Raw genomic sequence first — 13,276 nt, 5'->3', positions numbered from 1 at the left:
CAAATGTCATAAGTAACAATATTAATATTGAAACGTTTGATCGTAATAATCCCAAACAGTTACCACACGTCCAAATGTTCGTTATTTTAATTTATAAATTGCAACACATTTTCCCGCCCCACTTAACAGACTACGGACTGTCGAATATATAAGATTTCGATTAATGCTATATAACTTCTGAACAAGTAAAAGCTGTTTAGCGCAGCCAGTCTACTACAAATAACAAGCGTGTAAATCTTTAATACCCGGTGTGGTTTAAAAATGTGCTGCAAGACTGTGCAGGACATAAAAAACTAGCGACATATAAAGTTTTTTTTTTTTGAGGAAAAAATCATTGTGTACCGCTAGTTTCAAAGTCACCAACAGTCACCAACGCATCATTCACACACTCACTCATACATAACAATATTGTACAAAATTTAACACATTGCTTAAAAGAAACACACTTACGTAGAAAACATTACAATAAAAATTAAATACATGAACGCACATACATATACAAGTACAAACACATTAATTAACCATACAACAAATATCCAAAGTAACATAAGTAACAATAAGAATGTAATATAAAATTTTAATAATCTAAGCATTCAAATAAACATTCGAAGACAATTACTCAACCGTGTATCATCGTTGTTCTCCGATGATACACCTGTGGTTAGAGCAAAATGTCTCACTATTCACACACCTGAAGTTCTTCTCAGATGCAACATGTCCTGCTTTCGCTAAGACGTTGCATCTTTCCTTCAACATTATTTAAAACCTGAAGGCATATCTTCTTATGTCCTCATAGGTCATAAAGAAAATATGACTTCTTCAGGTAATAATGTGAAGTAGAAGAGTTCTACCTATCTGTTATCTAACTAAAACATTCATACTTTGCACTCGATACACACTTATAAAATATTCACTCAATACACACACGCAAAATATAAATGATATACTTACAAAATATATTTACACATATTTACATTCTATACATACAAAATACAATAACAAAAATAATATATATTATTTACACATTTTTACTGGAACGTTTAGAATTTTGAAACATGCGTTTTCTTTGTAACTTTAAATTTTTAGAAGAATCTTGAAAAAATTTATTGCGCAAATTTCTAACTTTATTAATGTTGTTAAGAATGTCGGAATCTCTACAATCTTCGGAAGTACTTGTTACGTCCTGTAACTCCACATCTCCTTTTTCCGACACATGGTAGAATAAGTAGATAGTAAAAGGTATACCGAATGTATTGGGACCAAAGGAGACGGTTCTAAGTTTCCAGAAAAAATAATTCTAACTGACGGAATATCCTGAATCGCCAGATGTATAAAATAAAAGAAGGAACCAAAAACAATTGTGCAACAGATGTGGAATATAAAAAAATCGAAACGAAAGGATTTGTCAAAATATTCATAAAACATTAATAGCTCGGAAAGACTTGGAATATCTTAAACTAACAATAAATGTCTGGCGGAACACAAGGAAAATTCTGGAAGAAAAACAATTCAGTAAAATCAAATTTCGCCGCGGATCCTAGGGATTAAAAAAAAAGGAAACAAAAAGCCTGTAATAATAAAATTGGGATACGCGGCTGGAAACTGTAAAACTCAGGCAGCAATTGCACGCTGCCGATAAAAAAAGAGTTACCTAAGCTTTTTCGAATCTGTTATCTGGAAGCTTGGAAGAACTAAAACCATGTAGAGGGGAGCTCATAAACATTTTCTCCTGGACCAATAGATATCGGGAACTCCTCACCAAAAATTAGAAACTAAGGGCGAAAACTTAGAAAATTAAGAAGGGCGACCAATAATTGTGAAGACGGAAAAGTGGAGGAATAAGCCTAACGAATAGAATTCAAAATTTGGATAAGACTTAGAATCTGGCGCTGGTCCTCCCCTTTTCCGAGCTTATAAAACCGAGCGCTCCGACGACGCTCGCTCTCATTCATTCTGTTCTTAAAATTTAAATTGCTCAGTTGCTCAGTTGTTTCAAAAATCTTTAAGTGTTTGTGATCATCTTGTGTGGGCGAAATAAAGGAAACATCTCGAGATCTCATCCGAGTGAATTTGAAGACAACAAGTAGTAAGTGCTATCATTTATTTATTCCCCTTTTTCCTTTAAACGGTTCCACTAAATAGTTTTATTTGATTTGTACTCATATATTTATATATGTAAAAAATGAAAATTGAGGGAATAGTCAGGGTGCCGCTCACGCTTAATTATTTCGTTATCTCTCCCTCGAATCCTCTCGTTTTTTCGGGTGCCTCAGCCTATCTAGCGGGCTTCCTTTTGTCGGAGGTTGCGATATGCCGCCAGTAAATGGTGACTATCAAAACCTTGACTTGAGTAAGGCTCCATTCGGCTAGAGGAACCAGAGAAACTTGGGGTGGCAGCAGAGAGATCCGAAAGGAGCTGTGAGACGTGATGCCCAGCCATATTCTCCTCCAAGATTCATTTATTAATTTAACTCATTAAAATGAACTCCTTTTAGTGGAATCATCGAACTTAAGAACCTTAAAGAAAAGCCGGGCTCGCCGAAATCGGCAAATTCGGAATCTGAGGGGCCTTATCCGGTCCTTCTTTATACAATATTTATTCGCGGCGGCGCCAGGGGAGATAAGAACCGACCCTCCCCGAAGAAGAGGAGAGAGGTCGTGGTCCCCTCAACCCCCAGCTCCCCCGACTTCGCCGGCTCCTGAAGAAGTTCCTCTGAACGTCGAAGAACCTAGGGAACTCCCCCCTTCTCCGGATACCCCGAAAAATAGCGTCAATGCGACCGAGTCAGAGCCTGATTTGGAGCAGTTCCGCCCTACGACTCCTTCCTATTCCCCGGACATCTCGATTCATTCTCCAGGAGCTGCACCTAGAGCATGCTCCTCTCCAATTCCGTCCCCGTTACCTATTCCTGGGGAGCCTGAGGAGGTTGACTCCATTGCTGATGACGATACCGTCTTTTGGCAAGAGTCTGACGGCCCAGAGCCTTCCCCTTCCCCCTCCCCGAGCGTGGAGTTCCTCGGCGGGCAAGAGGAACCCAGAGCGATCATAGATCCTCTCCTCGAGCTCCTCCGGAGGACTTGCTCTCCGTGGACGGATCCCGTCCCCGAAAGGGCCTTCACGATAGGCCCTGATTCCTTTGATCCTGAGGAGATCAGGAGAGAAGCCAGCAGGGCATCTCCTGATCAGAACGTCCTCATATTTTATCCCGGGGTGGAACACCCCTTTTTAGCTCCGATCAGGCTGATTGATCGTGTGTTTCCGAGATCATCGGCCAGGATCTCGGAAATAATCGAGATCGACCTCGATTAAATATTTCTATTTTCTTTTGAACTTTCCTTATGTTATTTTTCCCGCGCACTTTTGTAAAATATAAAAAATGTGTTGTTTATTTAATTTAGTTAAAGTCTCTGGGTTTATCATTATCATAAATTTTAAATGTATCATCTCTATTTAACATCAAAAAAAAAATAATAATAATAATAATAATAATAAAGAATGTTAAATTAAATCTCGTTAAAACAGATTTTTGAAATTTTCTTTTAATGAACCATTGGCTCCATTTACTGCGAAAAACACCTCCGGTTCTTTTCCTGGGAACAAGAAGTAAAATTCTTTCCCTCAAAAGAACAAAAATCGCGCTAATTCAAATCTTTTCTCGTTCTAATACATTCCTAGCGCTTAATACGCGTGACGTTGTCTCGCACGCGTCACGCAAGAATTGGTAGTTGCGTCTCTTTCTCTCTACCCTTTGCCTGCTCTCGATCCATTTCCTAGTCATTGAGAACCGGTAATCCTTCCATTAAAATTATTCCTAAACCTGACGTAACATACTAATTAATTTATTTCTTTGATCACACCAAGTCATAATGCTATTAGGAACTAAAACGCGAATCATGGCTTTAAAAAAATCAACCTTATGTTCTATGCATTCAACCCAATTTAAATCTATGTTCCAGTTATCAAAATGAGATAATATAAATTTACATAAATTACGCCGATGAGCATTACTTTTTAACAATTTATAAACTGCACTAATAATAAGTCTCGCACAAACTGGAAAGTCACTACTTTTAGCGCTATTTTCGCACAAATAACAATTATTAAGTTTTTTTAAAACGGAAGAAATAATAAAATCCGGTTGTTGAAAAATTAATGTAATAATTGAATGTTCCGTAATGTTATCATCTGAAAATAATTCGGAAGGCTCGTAACAATTTTCAACATCGATCGGAGACTCTACACGCGAATTACCTAAATAATCTTTTAATGAAGTTAACATGCACTCGTCATTACTTACTTCGCAATTACCGCCAATCACGGACACGAATTTCATATTATTTATTAATAAAGTGACAAATGATTCTTCAAAATGTTGTGGGATCGGATTATTATAACGCGCGGCGTGGCTTCTAATTTGACCAAAAAAATTTTCTAAAGAATCTTGATTGCAAAATCGCGTTACAAATTTATTAAATTTATATTTTAAACGCAAAATTTCCCAAAGCTTTTGAAACCCGTCTAGTGTTACTGTCCAGTTTGTAAGACTCGGAATCGATACACTCTTTCGCGATATTTTGTCGACAAAATACATACATCTTAACATTCTCTTAGCACTCACCCAAAATTCCTTGTGCACACTTTGTTCCGTAACCGGAGAGCGGAATTCATTTTCCTCGCTATTATTTTTCTCGCTATTAACGGAGTCAAATAAATTATTAAAAAAATTAACTGCTTCCGCCGTTGGGATTCCTTCTTGTGGCGATATTTCGATATCTTCGTTATCGATGTTTATAACACCTGCAACAAAAGTATATATTTATTATTATGTATTAGATATGTATATTATATAATATTACATTCTTAACAATATTAAAATTTGTACTTACATTTGGTTCTAACCAAAGTTTCAATATAACTGGCCACTGTCCCACTTAAAACTTGAGTGGCATACTTTACGCGCATTTTATTTATTTTGTTGTCTATGACGTGATTCTTTGTTAATTTCCTTAATTGTGGTCTAATAATATTTATATTTTTGTCCATTAACCACGCTTTTTGAATAACGTTCCACGATGCGATTTCATTACGATTAATATTGTTTCTATTCTTACAATTAAGCGCGAGATCCTTTGTGAGCAAGTTATTTCGTATGCCTTTAATTAAGTGGGGCGCATCATAAATTGGGACAATTTCCGAATTTTCAATTTCAAAAGTTTGTCCTGTGAATAAAGCAAACAATCAATTAAATTATTAACACTTGATGTATAAAGTATTTTAACTATAAATAACAAACAAAATGCATCATAAGTATATATACTTACGTTGATTCCTTTTCTCTAAATCTCTTTCAATTTTCGTTTGCCGAAGAAGTTCGTTGATTGCAGCTATATTCGAGGACCCTTGATCACAGACTGTACCGACGATGAGGAAGCCTACATTCTTCAAGCAACGAATATGCTGCTTGATGCAGTGAATTAATTGAGGCGTGCTAGTTTGTTTGCAGCAAAAGTTATACGAGACGGGCATTTTCCAGCCCGAATGTAAGCCTCTTAACATAAAAACTAAAGCGTGATTGGCGATTCGAAGCGTCTTATTATTGCCCCAATCCTCAAATCCACATATAACATCTTTTTGAACATTATATGTGATTTTGGGTTGAATAGATACCTCATCCCACATAAGAATGCACACTTTATCCTTCATTGACATTTTTGAAGTTATTTGCTTCAAATGCCTCAGAATAAAAGTGTTTATTCCTGCATGCATGGGTATCTTCTGAAGCGATAACTGCAACGTTCGAATCGTGGGAAGAGGGTGGAATATTTCCCTTAAACGCGTGTATGCTCGCTTCCCCATTGTCTTGTACATTGTGAGTGCAAGAGCCTTTTCGTCTGCTGTAAATCGTCGTCCCTGTATAAAAATATAACATAATTAATATTGTTCAACAAAAAATATTAATCTAGCAAGCAAAACCACAATATATTAAGTATGACCGTGCAATTATAGAAAACACAAATAATTTGAAATTAAAAAAAGCAAGCAAAATATAATATAAAAAGTATGTATGATTTCCAGTTAAAACCCATACAAAATCGCAAAACATAACAAGATATATTTTAGAAAAGCCGTATATTTAAAAATAAGATTTGGAAAACCAGCAAAGTTTAAAATATATTCACAAATAAATATTACATATAAGAAAGAGAAAAAACATAGAAAGAACATGCCACAATAAAATGGAAAAAAAAAGAATAATAATGTATAAAACATGCCAGATAAATTTGTCTTAAATACTTTGAAACTCCAAACATAAAAATTGATTAACCTGAAAAAAGAATTTCATTTACAATAAAGTAACAGTGAAGTAAATTACTTTTGTAATACAAAACAAATTTAATTTAATATAAGAACATAAAGCATTTACCTGTTCTACTGTGCCATTATTATCAAAGTCCCAGATTGTGTCTTCCTCTTCCACCAGCAGAATAACCTCATCATCAATTGATTCTAATTTTGAGTCCAAAGGGATGTATTGCATGTCCTAAAAATGTTCAACTTTTGAATTTCAAAAACATAGAACATAAAACACACCTTTGCTAAAAAAAAATTATTACAACATAAATTAAAAATAAAAATATTTATAAGAAAGAAATAGTGTAAAACAATTTAAAATAATATCACTTACCTTAGTATAACTTCGTAAAAATGTAGCACAGATAAACACAATTCTACTTTATGTGTTAAAAAGATTCAAACTGATTTTAATATTTAGTTTAAACACGAAAACTGACTAAAACTGTTAAAACCGATATGGTCTATGGACATTAATAGACTCATTTAACACATGAACATAAAACAAATATAATACAAATATAATAAACAAATAACAATAATACAACACAATAATAAAATTTAAAATTATAAAAATCTAAAAATAAACAATTGGAAAACTTACCCGCGGTGCAGATTTCATGTGATTACTTATCAATTCAAAAAATGTCTTCTGTGCGCCAGATACATCCTTCAATACGTCATTCCAAGTGCTTTTTTTCCTCAATTTACGGCGCTGTTTCTTAATAATTAATTTCTTTTTGTGCAATATTTTTTTACACTTTCTCATCTCGGCTTTTAGCACTTTTAGTTTAATATTACTTGTCTCCACTTCATTGATCTCTTCTGGAATAGTTGGCACCAACATTGGATCTTCCTGAACATCTTTGGAAGCGCATGTTTCAATATTTACAATAGTAGTACTAGTACTAATAATATTATTAGTACCATTTTGCAAATCTATATGCAAGGTTGGCATTGCATTTTCCTTGAGGCACCGTCGTGCTCTATCCTTGAGAAACATGTCTTCAGAAAAATGTTCAGTGCAGATCCTGAGTTGAGCCAGCTTTTCTGAAAGTAAATCTATAACAAAAAATTGTAAATTTAATATATGCAATTGTATTATAAATTTACAATAATTTTAAATAAGACTTACCAATTAAGTTTTGACGTTCTATTGCTATTAACCAGGTGCTCGCTCTTTGAACGTCTTTGGGAAATCTATGTAATGGTATATTAATATTTGATGAGCACCCTGGTACACAACAATGCCGCACCATCTTTGAATCTGATCGAATAACCTGAAATCTAATTTATTATGTTAATATGATCCATATTTACATTTTCATTATCTACACCAAATAAGATTACATACATTCTGTACACAAAGTACCTGGAATTGTTACATTAAACACAAAATAAATTTTCATGAGTAAGTAAATTTTTTGTGTTTTATGTAACAATTCCAGGTCCATTGTGTACAGAATATATGTATGTAACTCCTAAACAAAAGTTATTTAATGTACTTTTTATGAGTTACATAAATATATAATATTATTACTGATAAAATTATGAATAAATATATTTTAATTAATGATATTAAAATAATTTATAACATTGTATATGTTATACCTACCAAAAAAAATTATGCACAAAAAGTGTCCTCTTTCTTAAAATTGTTTGTAAAATCCTCTTCAGGAGGGTCCTTCCTCGTCCTTCCTTCCCTCCTGGTCGATGCCTAATAAATTTTTCTAAATTGATATCGTGATGTCAACTAATGTCAACACGTCAACACTCGACACACTCAATCAACTCAATGCTCAATGCACGCAACACAATAACACATTGTATCTCACGTATACTAAATTGGCGGGAACAGTGCAGAAAGTTGCAGTCAGATACACTGGTACAACTCAATTCAATATGGCGGCCGATTGTGCTGCCGTCTGTTGCTGTCCCCGCTGTACTGAAACTTCCGTCCCCAATGAAATGGTGGAAGTTTCGCCCCCCTGCATAATCTATCACTGTTTTTCCTCTTCCCCCTACATATGTCCATTCACCCTCTTCATCTCCTCTTGTACAACCATTAACTATTCCCCATCCTGCTTCTTCCAAAGCTTTACAAAATTTTTTTCCTTTTCCTGTAATTTTTTTATCCTTTGTTTTCCTTTTTCTCTCTTCCTTGTCTTCTTCTTCTTTTTCCTCATTCCATAGCCCGCCCTCTTCTCCCGTCCTCACATTAAAGTCTCCTCCTATCAGATATCTCGTTCCTTCCTCTTTTTCATCCATCCAATTTCTCATGTTCTCTGTTATGTCTTCTAAATCCTCATTTACATATACCCCTGCTATTTTCCACTATACCTTTCCACTTTTTATCTTTATTCCTATCATTCCTTTCCTATCTTTAAATTCTAATTCTTCCTCTCCTTCCAATTCCTCCCTCCATCCCATCACCATTCCCCCCATTGTCCTCCCCTTCTTATTTTTCTTTTCTGCCCCCTTATTTATCCATTTATAGCCCTTTGGCAGTTTACTTCTTAACCCCTTCCATTTTTTTTCTTCCAACCAAGTTTCACACATATATATCACCTCCCATTTCTCCATGTTCTTCCAAAAATCTTCATCCTTGTTTTCTATTCCTGCCACATTCCAAAAAACTATTCTCACGTTTCTGTCTTTTACCTTCGCCTTTTCCTTTCCTCTCTCCTTTTTCTCCTTTTCTTTTTCTTTTTGCCTTTTATCTTTCCTTTTTCCATTTTTTTCTTCATTCTTTTCTTTTTCTCCTTCCTCCTCTTTTCTCTCCACTTTTTCCAGCTCATTTCGTTCTCTTCTTCCGCCTCTTTTCAAAAACTTGCATTTAGTCTATCTGCTATCACCTTCTTCCTTTTATTTCCTTCTTTTTCAAACTCTTTCGTACCATCCCATTTTCTCAGTTCTTCCTTCAGGTCATCCCATATCCACATTTCTTTATTTACCCATAAGATATCTTCTTGTACCCTATTTTTACCTGTTTTCCTTCTCTTTTCAATTTATCCGCTTCTCTCTTTATGAGCCATTCCACTTTCCTTTCGTATTCTGTCAGATCGTCTCCTATCCATTCCGTCCTGTCCTTTAATTTTCCTTTACATCTTAATATTTCCAATTTTTCTTTAAAATTTTCCATCTTTACCCACACCATACCATAACCTCCTTTATTTACTCCTCCTATCTTATTTACATCCTCTATCTTTGCTTTTACTCCTGTTGCTTCTATTATTTCTCCCACTTGTTCTTTCAGCGCCTTTTTTTCCTCACTTTTTATCTTTATACCTCTTATTATTAAATTGTTTTTCCTCCATTCTTTCTTTTCTCTTTCTTTTGCCATTTCCAACATTCTCGTTCTTTCTTCTAAACTCGAAACTTTTCCCTGTATTTCTTCTGGTATTTCCAGTTTACTTCCCTCATATTTTTTTTCCCTTATTCTTTTTTCCATCTTGTCCATTCTTTTCTTTAAATCTATCTTCTCTTTTTTCCATATTTTCTTCAATTCTTCTATTTCTTTTCTTATTTGTACCTTTATTTCCCTTACTTCCTCCATCTGCGCTTGAATCCTTGCAAATCCACTTCTCATTTCCTTTATCACCTCTTCAAAACCTTCCTTGCTTATTCCCCCTTCACCTCCCTCTCCTGTAGCTTTCACCGGTGATCTGTACACTTTCACACTTTTCCTAAATCCTTCCAAGCCCTCTATTTCGCCTTTTTCTTCCTGTCTTTCCTTCCTTTTCTCCCCTTGCTTCCACGCTTCCAAAATTGGCAAGCTGTTGGCCCTTTCTCTTCTTAACATCTCTACCTTTGCAGGTCTTCCCATTTTCTTTTTTATTTTCTCTTTTCCTTTTTCCTCTTTTCTTTCCTCACTTCCACTCTCCACACTTCCTTTTTCCTGTTCGCTCATTTTCCAATTTTCCTTATCTCTTTTTCCTTTGTCTTTGATACCTCTAACTTTCTCCTTTGCCCCCTTGCCTTCCTCTTTTCCTTTGTCTTACCCACGGTTTTTTCCCGTCACCGCCAACCTAACCTCAAAATGAACTCCTCTTTTTACCTTCCCCGATTTTTCCCTTTATTCTTACCTTTGCTCTTTCCCCTCACTTGCCCACCTTAAAAACCCTTCCCTTTTTCCCTCAAACCAACCCTTTACCTCTGAAAAACTATTTTACTCTCTCAAAACCTTTTTCTACATGCACTCGCTCAGACACACAACCGTTCGCTCTGCTATCGGAAACGAAAGTCCGCAAACACTTTTAATAAAAATATATATTTTTGTCAATAAAAAAACAAAACAATTTCCTATTTATCTACACATTAAAAATTAAAAATAATCTTTCTCTCTATTTGATCTTGTAATTAATATATGAATATTACTTGTATATATATTGTATTAAATAAAACATAAAATTTTTTAATTTTTTGGAATAAAATTTCACTGAAACTATTAAAATGGTACTTGAAATGATAATGATAATATTGTCAATTACAAATAGTGACATTTTATTTCTTATAATAACATTCATTTTGTAGCAACCATAGAAAGAATTTTTTATTCATAATCGTTATTTCAAATAATTATATTTTTTCAGTTTTCGAGTGAAAAATTAAGAAAAAAATAAACAAATCATGCTACATAGACGAAGATAAAAATATAATTTTTGGCCAATACTTTCTCGAAGAAATCTCCAATTAATTTATTTCACTTGCATCGACTTCAAATATAACTCAACAAAAGGAAAAACACAAAAATTAAAAAAAATTATCGGAACAATTCGTTCTTGAAAAATTTACCTGTAAAAATTCTAACGGAATTCAATGGCTAGAAATTTTTAAAACAGAATACAACCACCTGGAGATAAAAAAAAGATTCAGAAAAAATTGAAGCTCTTTGTCTTTTTTTAGACGGCTCCGCTTCCGATTGGTACAGCTCAATGCTTATGAAACATACTTTAAGCTCAGAATGGATAACATGGAAAAATAACTTTCTTTAAACATATACAAATAAAGGTTGGTCACTAATCAAGTACGCAATTTTAATTAAATATATTTGTTGGGACTGTAATCAATCAGTCATGCAATTTCTTTTATTACAGACTGTACATGTTATCTGTATACGTGACGCGGCGATGCACGAAACTTTGTCTTGCTGCAGTTAGTTAGTCTTGCGACTCCGTCGCAAACGCATTAAATGAATCTTATTGACACCGAGAGTTCTTTCAATATCCTTTCAGTATCCATAATCCTAACAGGTTATGGGCCCAGGCAATAATCGCTTGTATAACGAAAGGACTGTGGTATTATAGCAATAATGATTAACTCAACACTTACAATCGGAACTCAAAGTATTGAAAAGCTCACCGACACTAATTACAAATCATGGAAAGTGCAAATAAAAAGCATACTGATATGCAACGAGCTGTGGAAGTATACGAATGGAACCGAATTACGAACGGAGGAGAATGCCACCAAATGGCGAGCAAAAGACGAAAAGGCTTTAGCCTTAATTCTACTAAGCGTTACTAAAAACCAACTAAGCTATATCAAGAAAGCAGGTACATCCCGAGCATGGGAAAAATTAGTTGACGCATACGAATCCAAGAGACCAATGAGAAAATCCGTTCTATACAAACAATTATATCGCATGAAAAAGGAGCCCGGTCAAAGCATGATGCAATATCTAAACAGCTTCAACGACAAGACAGAAGCATTAGAAAATACTGGGATAACTTTGCCACAAGAATTAGTGTCAATAATATTATTGAACTCATTACCACCCGAGTACAAAAATTTCTGTGTCGCTATGGAATCGCGAGATGCGATACCCACAATCGATTTCTTGAAGCAAAAACTTATTGAAGAAGAGGCACGAAGAGCTGATCAAGATGAACACAAAAACAACTCCAACAATGCACTACTGACAAATAACAAAAACAACAGTGAAAATGCAAAGGTCAACTCTGTTAAAACACAAATTTACTGGTAAGTGCTTTAAGTGCAACAAAATGGGACATAGAGCCATCGAATGCAGGAGCAAATTACGACGACACGTAAGCAATAATATGGAAAACGCTATGTTCGCAAGTGCGCAGTACTCTAATTTACGAAGCACGTCACGATGGTGCCTAGACAGTGGTGCGACAAGTCATATGTGTAACGACAAAGAAAAATTTAGTGAAATAAATGCAAATGAAAAGTACGATGTCCACACAGCAGGAGATCAGTCCGTGTTATCCGAAGGCAGCGGAAATATGAAAATAAAAGTAAAAGTACGGAATAGTGGAACGAATGACATTTAGTTAAATAATACAATGCTAGTGCCAAGGTTCAGAATCAACCTCTTGTCCGTATCACGAATAACTGACAATGGATATACGGTAACATTTAAAAGAAATCGTGCATTTGTGAATCGATCGGATGGAACAATAGCTCTGACAGCTAGAAGAGAAGATCAACTATACATCGTGGAAGAGGCCAATCAACGAGGGACTTCATACGCACAAAACAACGAGGAAGATAATCACGTACGCTGGCATCAGAGACTCGGACATTTAAATTTAAAAGATTTAAATAAACTAAAAACACGCGACATGGTAAAAGGGCTCAACATCAGAGGCAACCTCAAAGAAATTAATTGCGAAACTTGTGATAAATGCAAGATTCACCAACTACCTTACAAAAACTCTACGCAAAAAAAAGAGGAGAGGCTTGGACTCGTACATTCGGATATTTGCGGCCCCATGAAAGTATCATCCCTGAGAGGTGTGAGATACTTCGTCACATTCATAGACGGCATGTCGAAATACACAGAAGTCGCAATGCTAAAGAAGAGATCCGATGTGATAGCGGCATTTAAATCTTATAAACTACGTGCCAAAAAACAAACCGGTTGCCAAATAAAGAAAATTCGTACCGACAACGCAA

The 13,276-nt window shown here is 35.0% G+C and overlaps 1 protein-coding gene across 1 annotated transcript; it reads right to left on the bottom strand.

The window, feature by feature from the left end:
- Positions 1-6,287: 6,287 nt before the first annotated feature.
- On the bottom strand, positions 6,288-10,262 carry LOC139110542 (uncharacterized protein PF3D7_1120000-like). The gene is made up of 8 exons (XM_070670373.1): positions 9,693-10,262; positions 9,458-9,611; positions 9,183-9,338; positions 8,693-8,970; positions 7,488-7,632; positions 6,957-7,414; positions 6,426-6,542; positions 6,288-6,326 (listed from the first exon to the last, which is right to left on the bottom strand). Exons 1-8 carry the CDS (start codon positions 10,260-10,262, stop codon positions 6,288-6,290), a joined length of 1,917 nt encoding a protein of 638 aa, XP_070526474.1.
- Between the last annotated feature and the right edge of the window lie 3,014 nt (positions 10,263-13,276).

This window comes from Cardiocondyla obscurior, linkage group LG21 (genome assembly GCF_019399895.1).
Source record: "Cardiocondyla obscurior isolate alpha-2009 linkage group LG21, Cobs3.1, whole genome shotgun sequence".
NCBI lineage: Eukaryota > Metazoa > Arthropoda > Insecta > Hymenoptera > Formicidae > Cardiocondyla > Cardiocondyla obscurior.
This window is presented reverse-complemented; position numbering and strand designations above follow the sequence as displayed.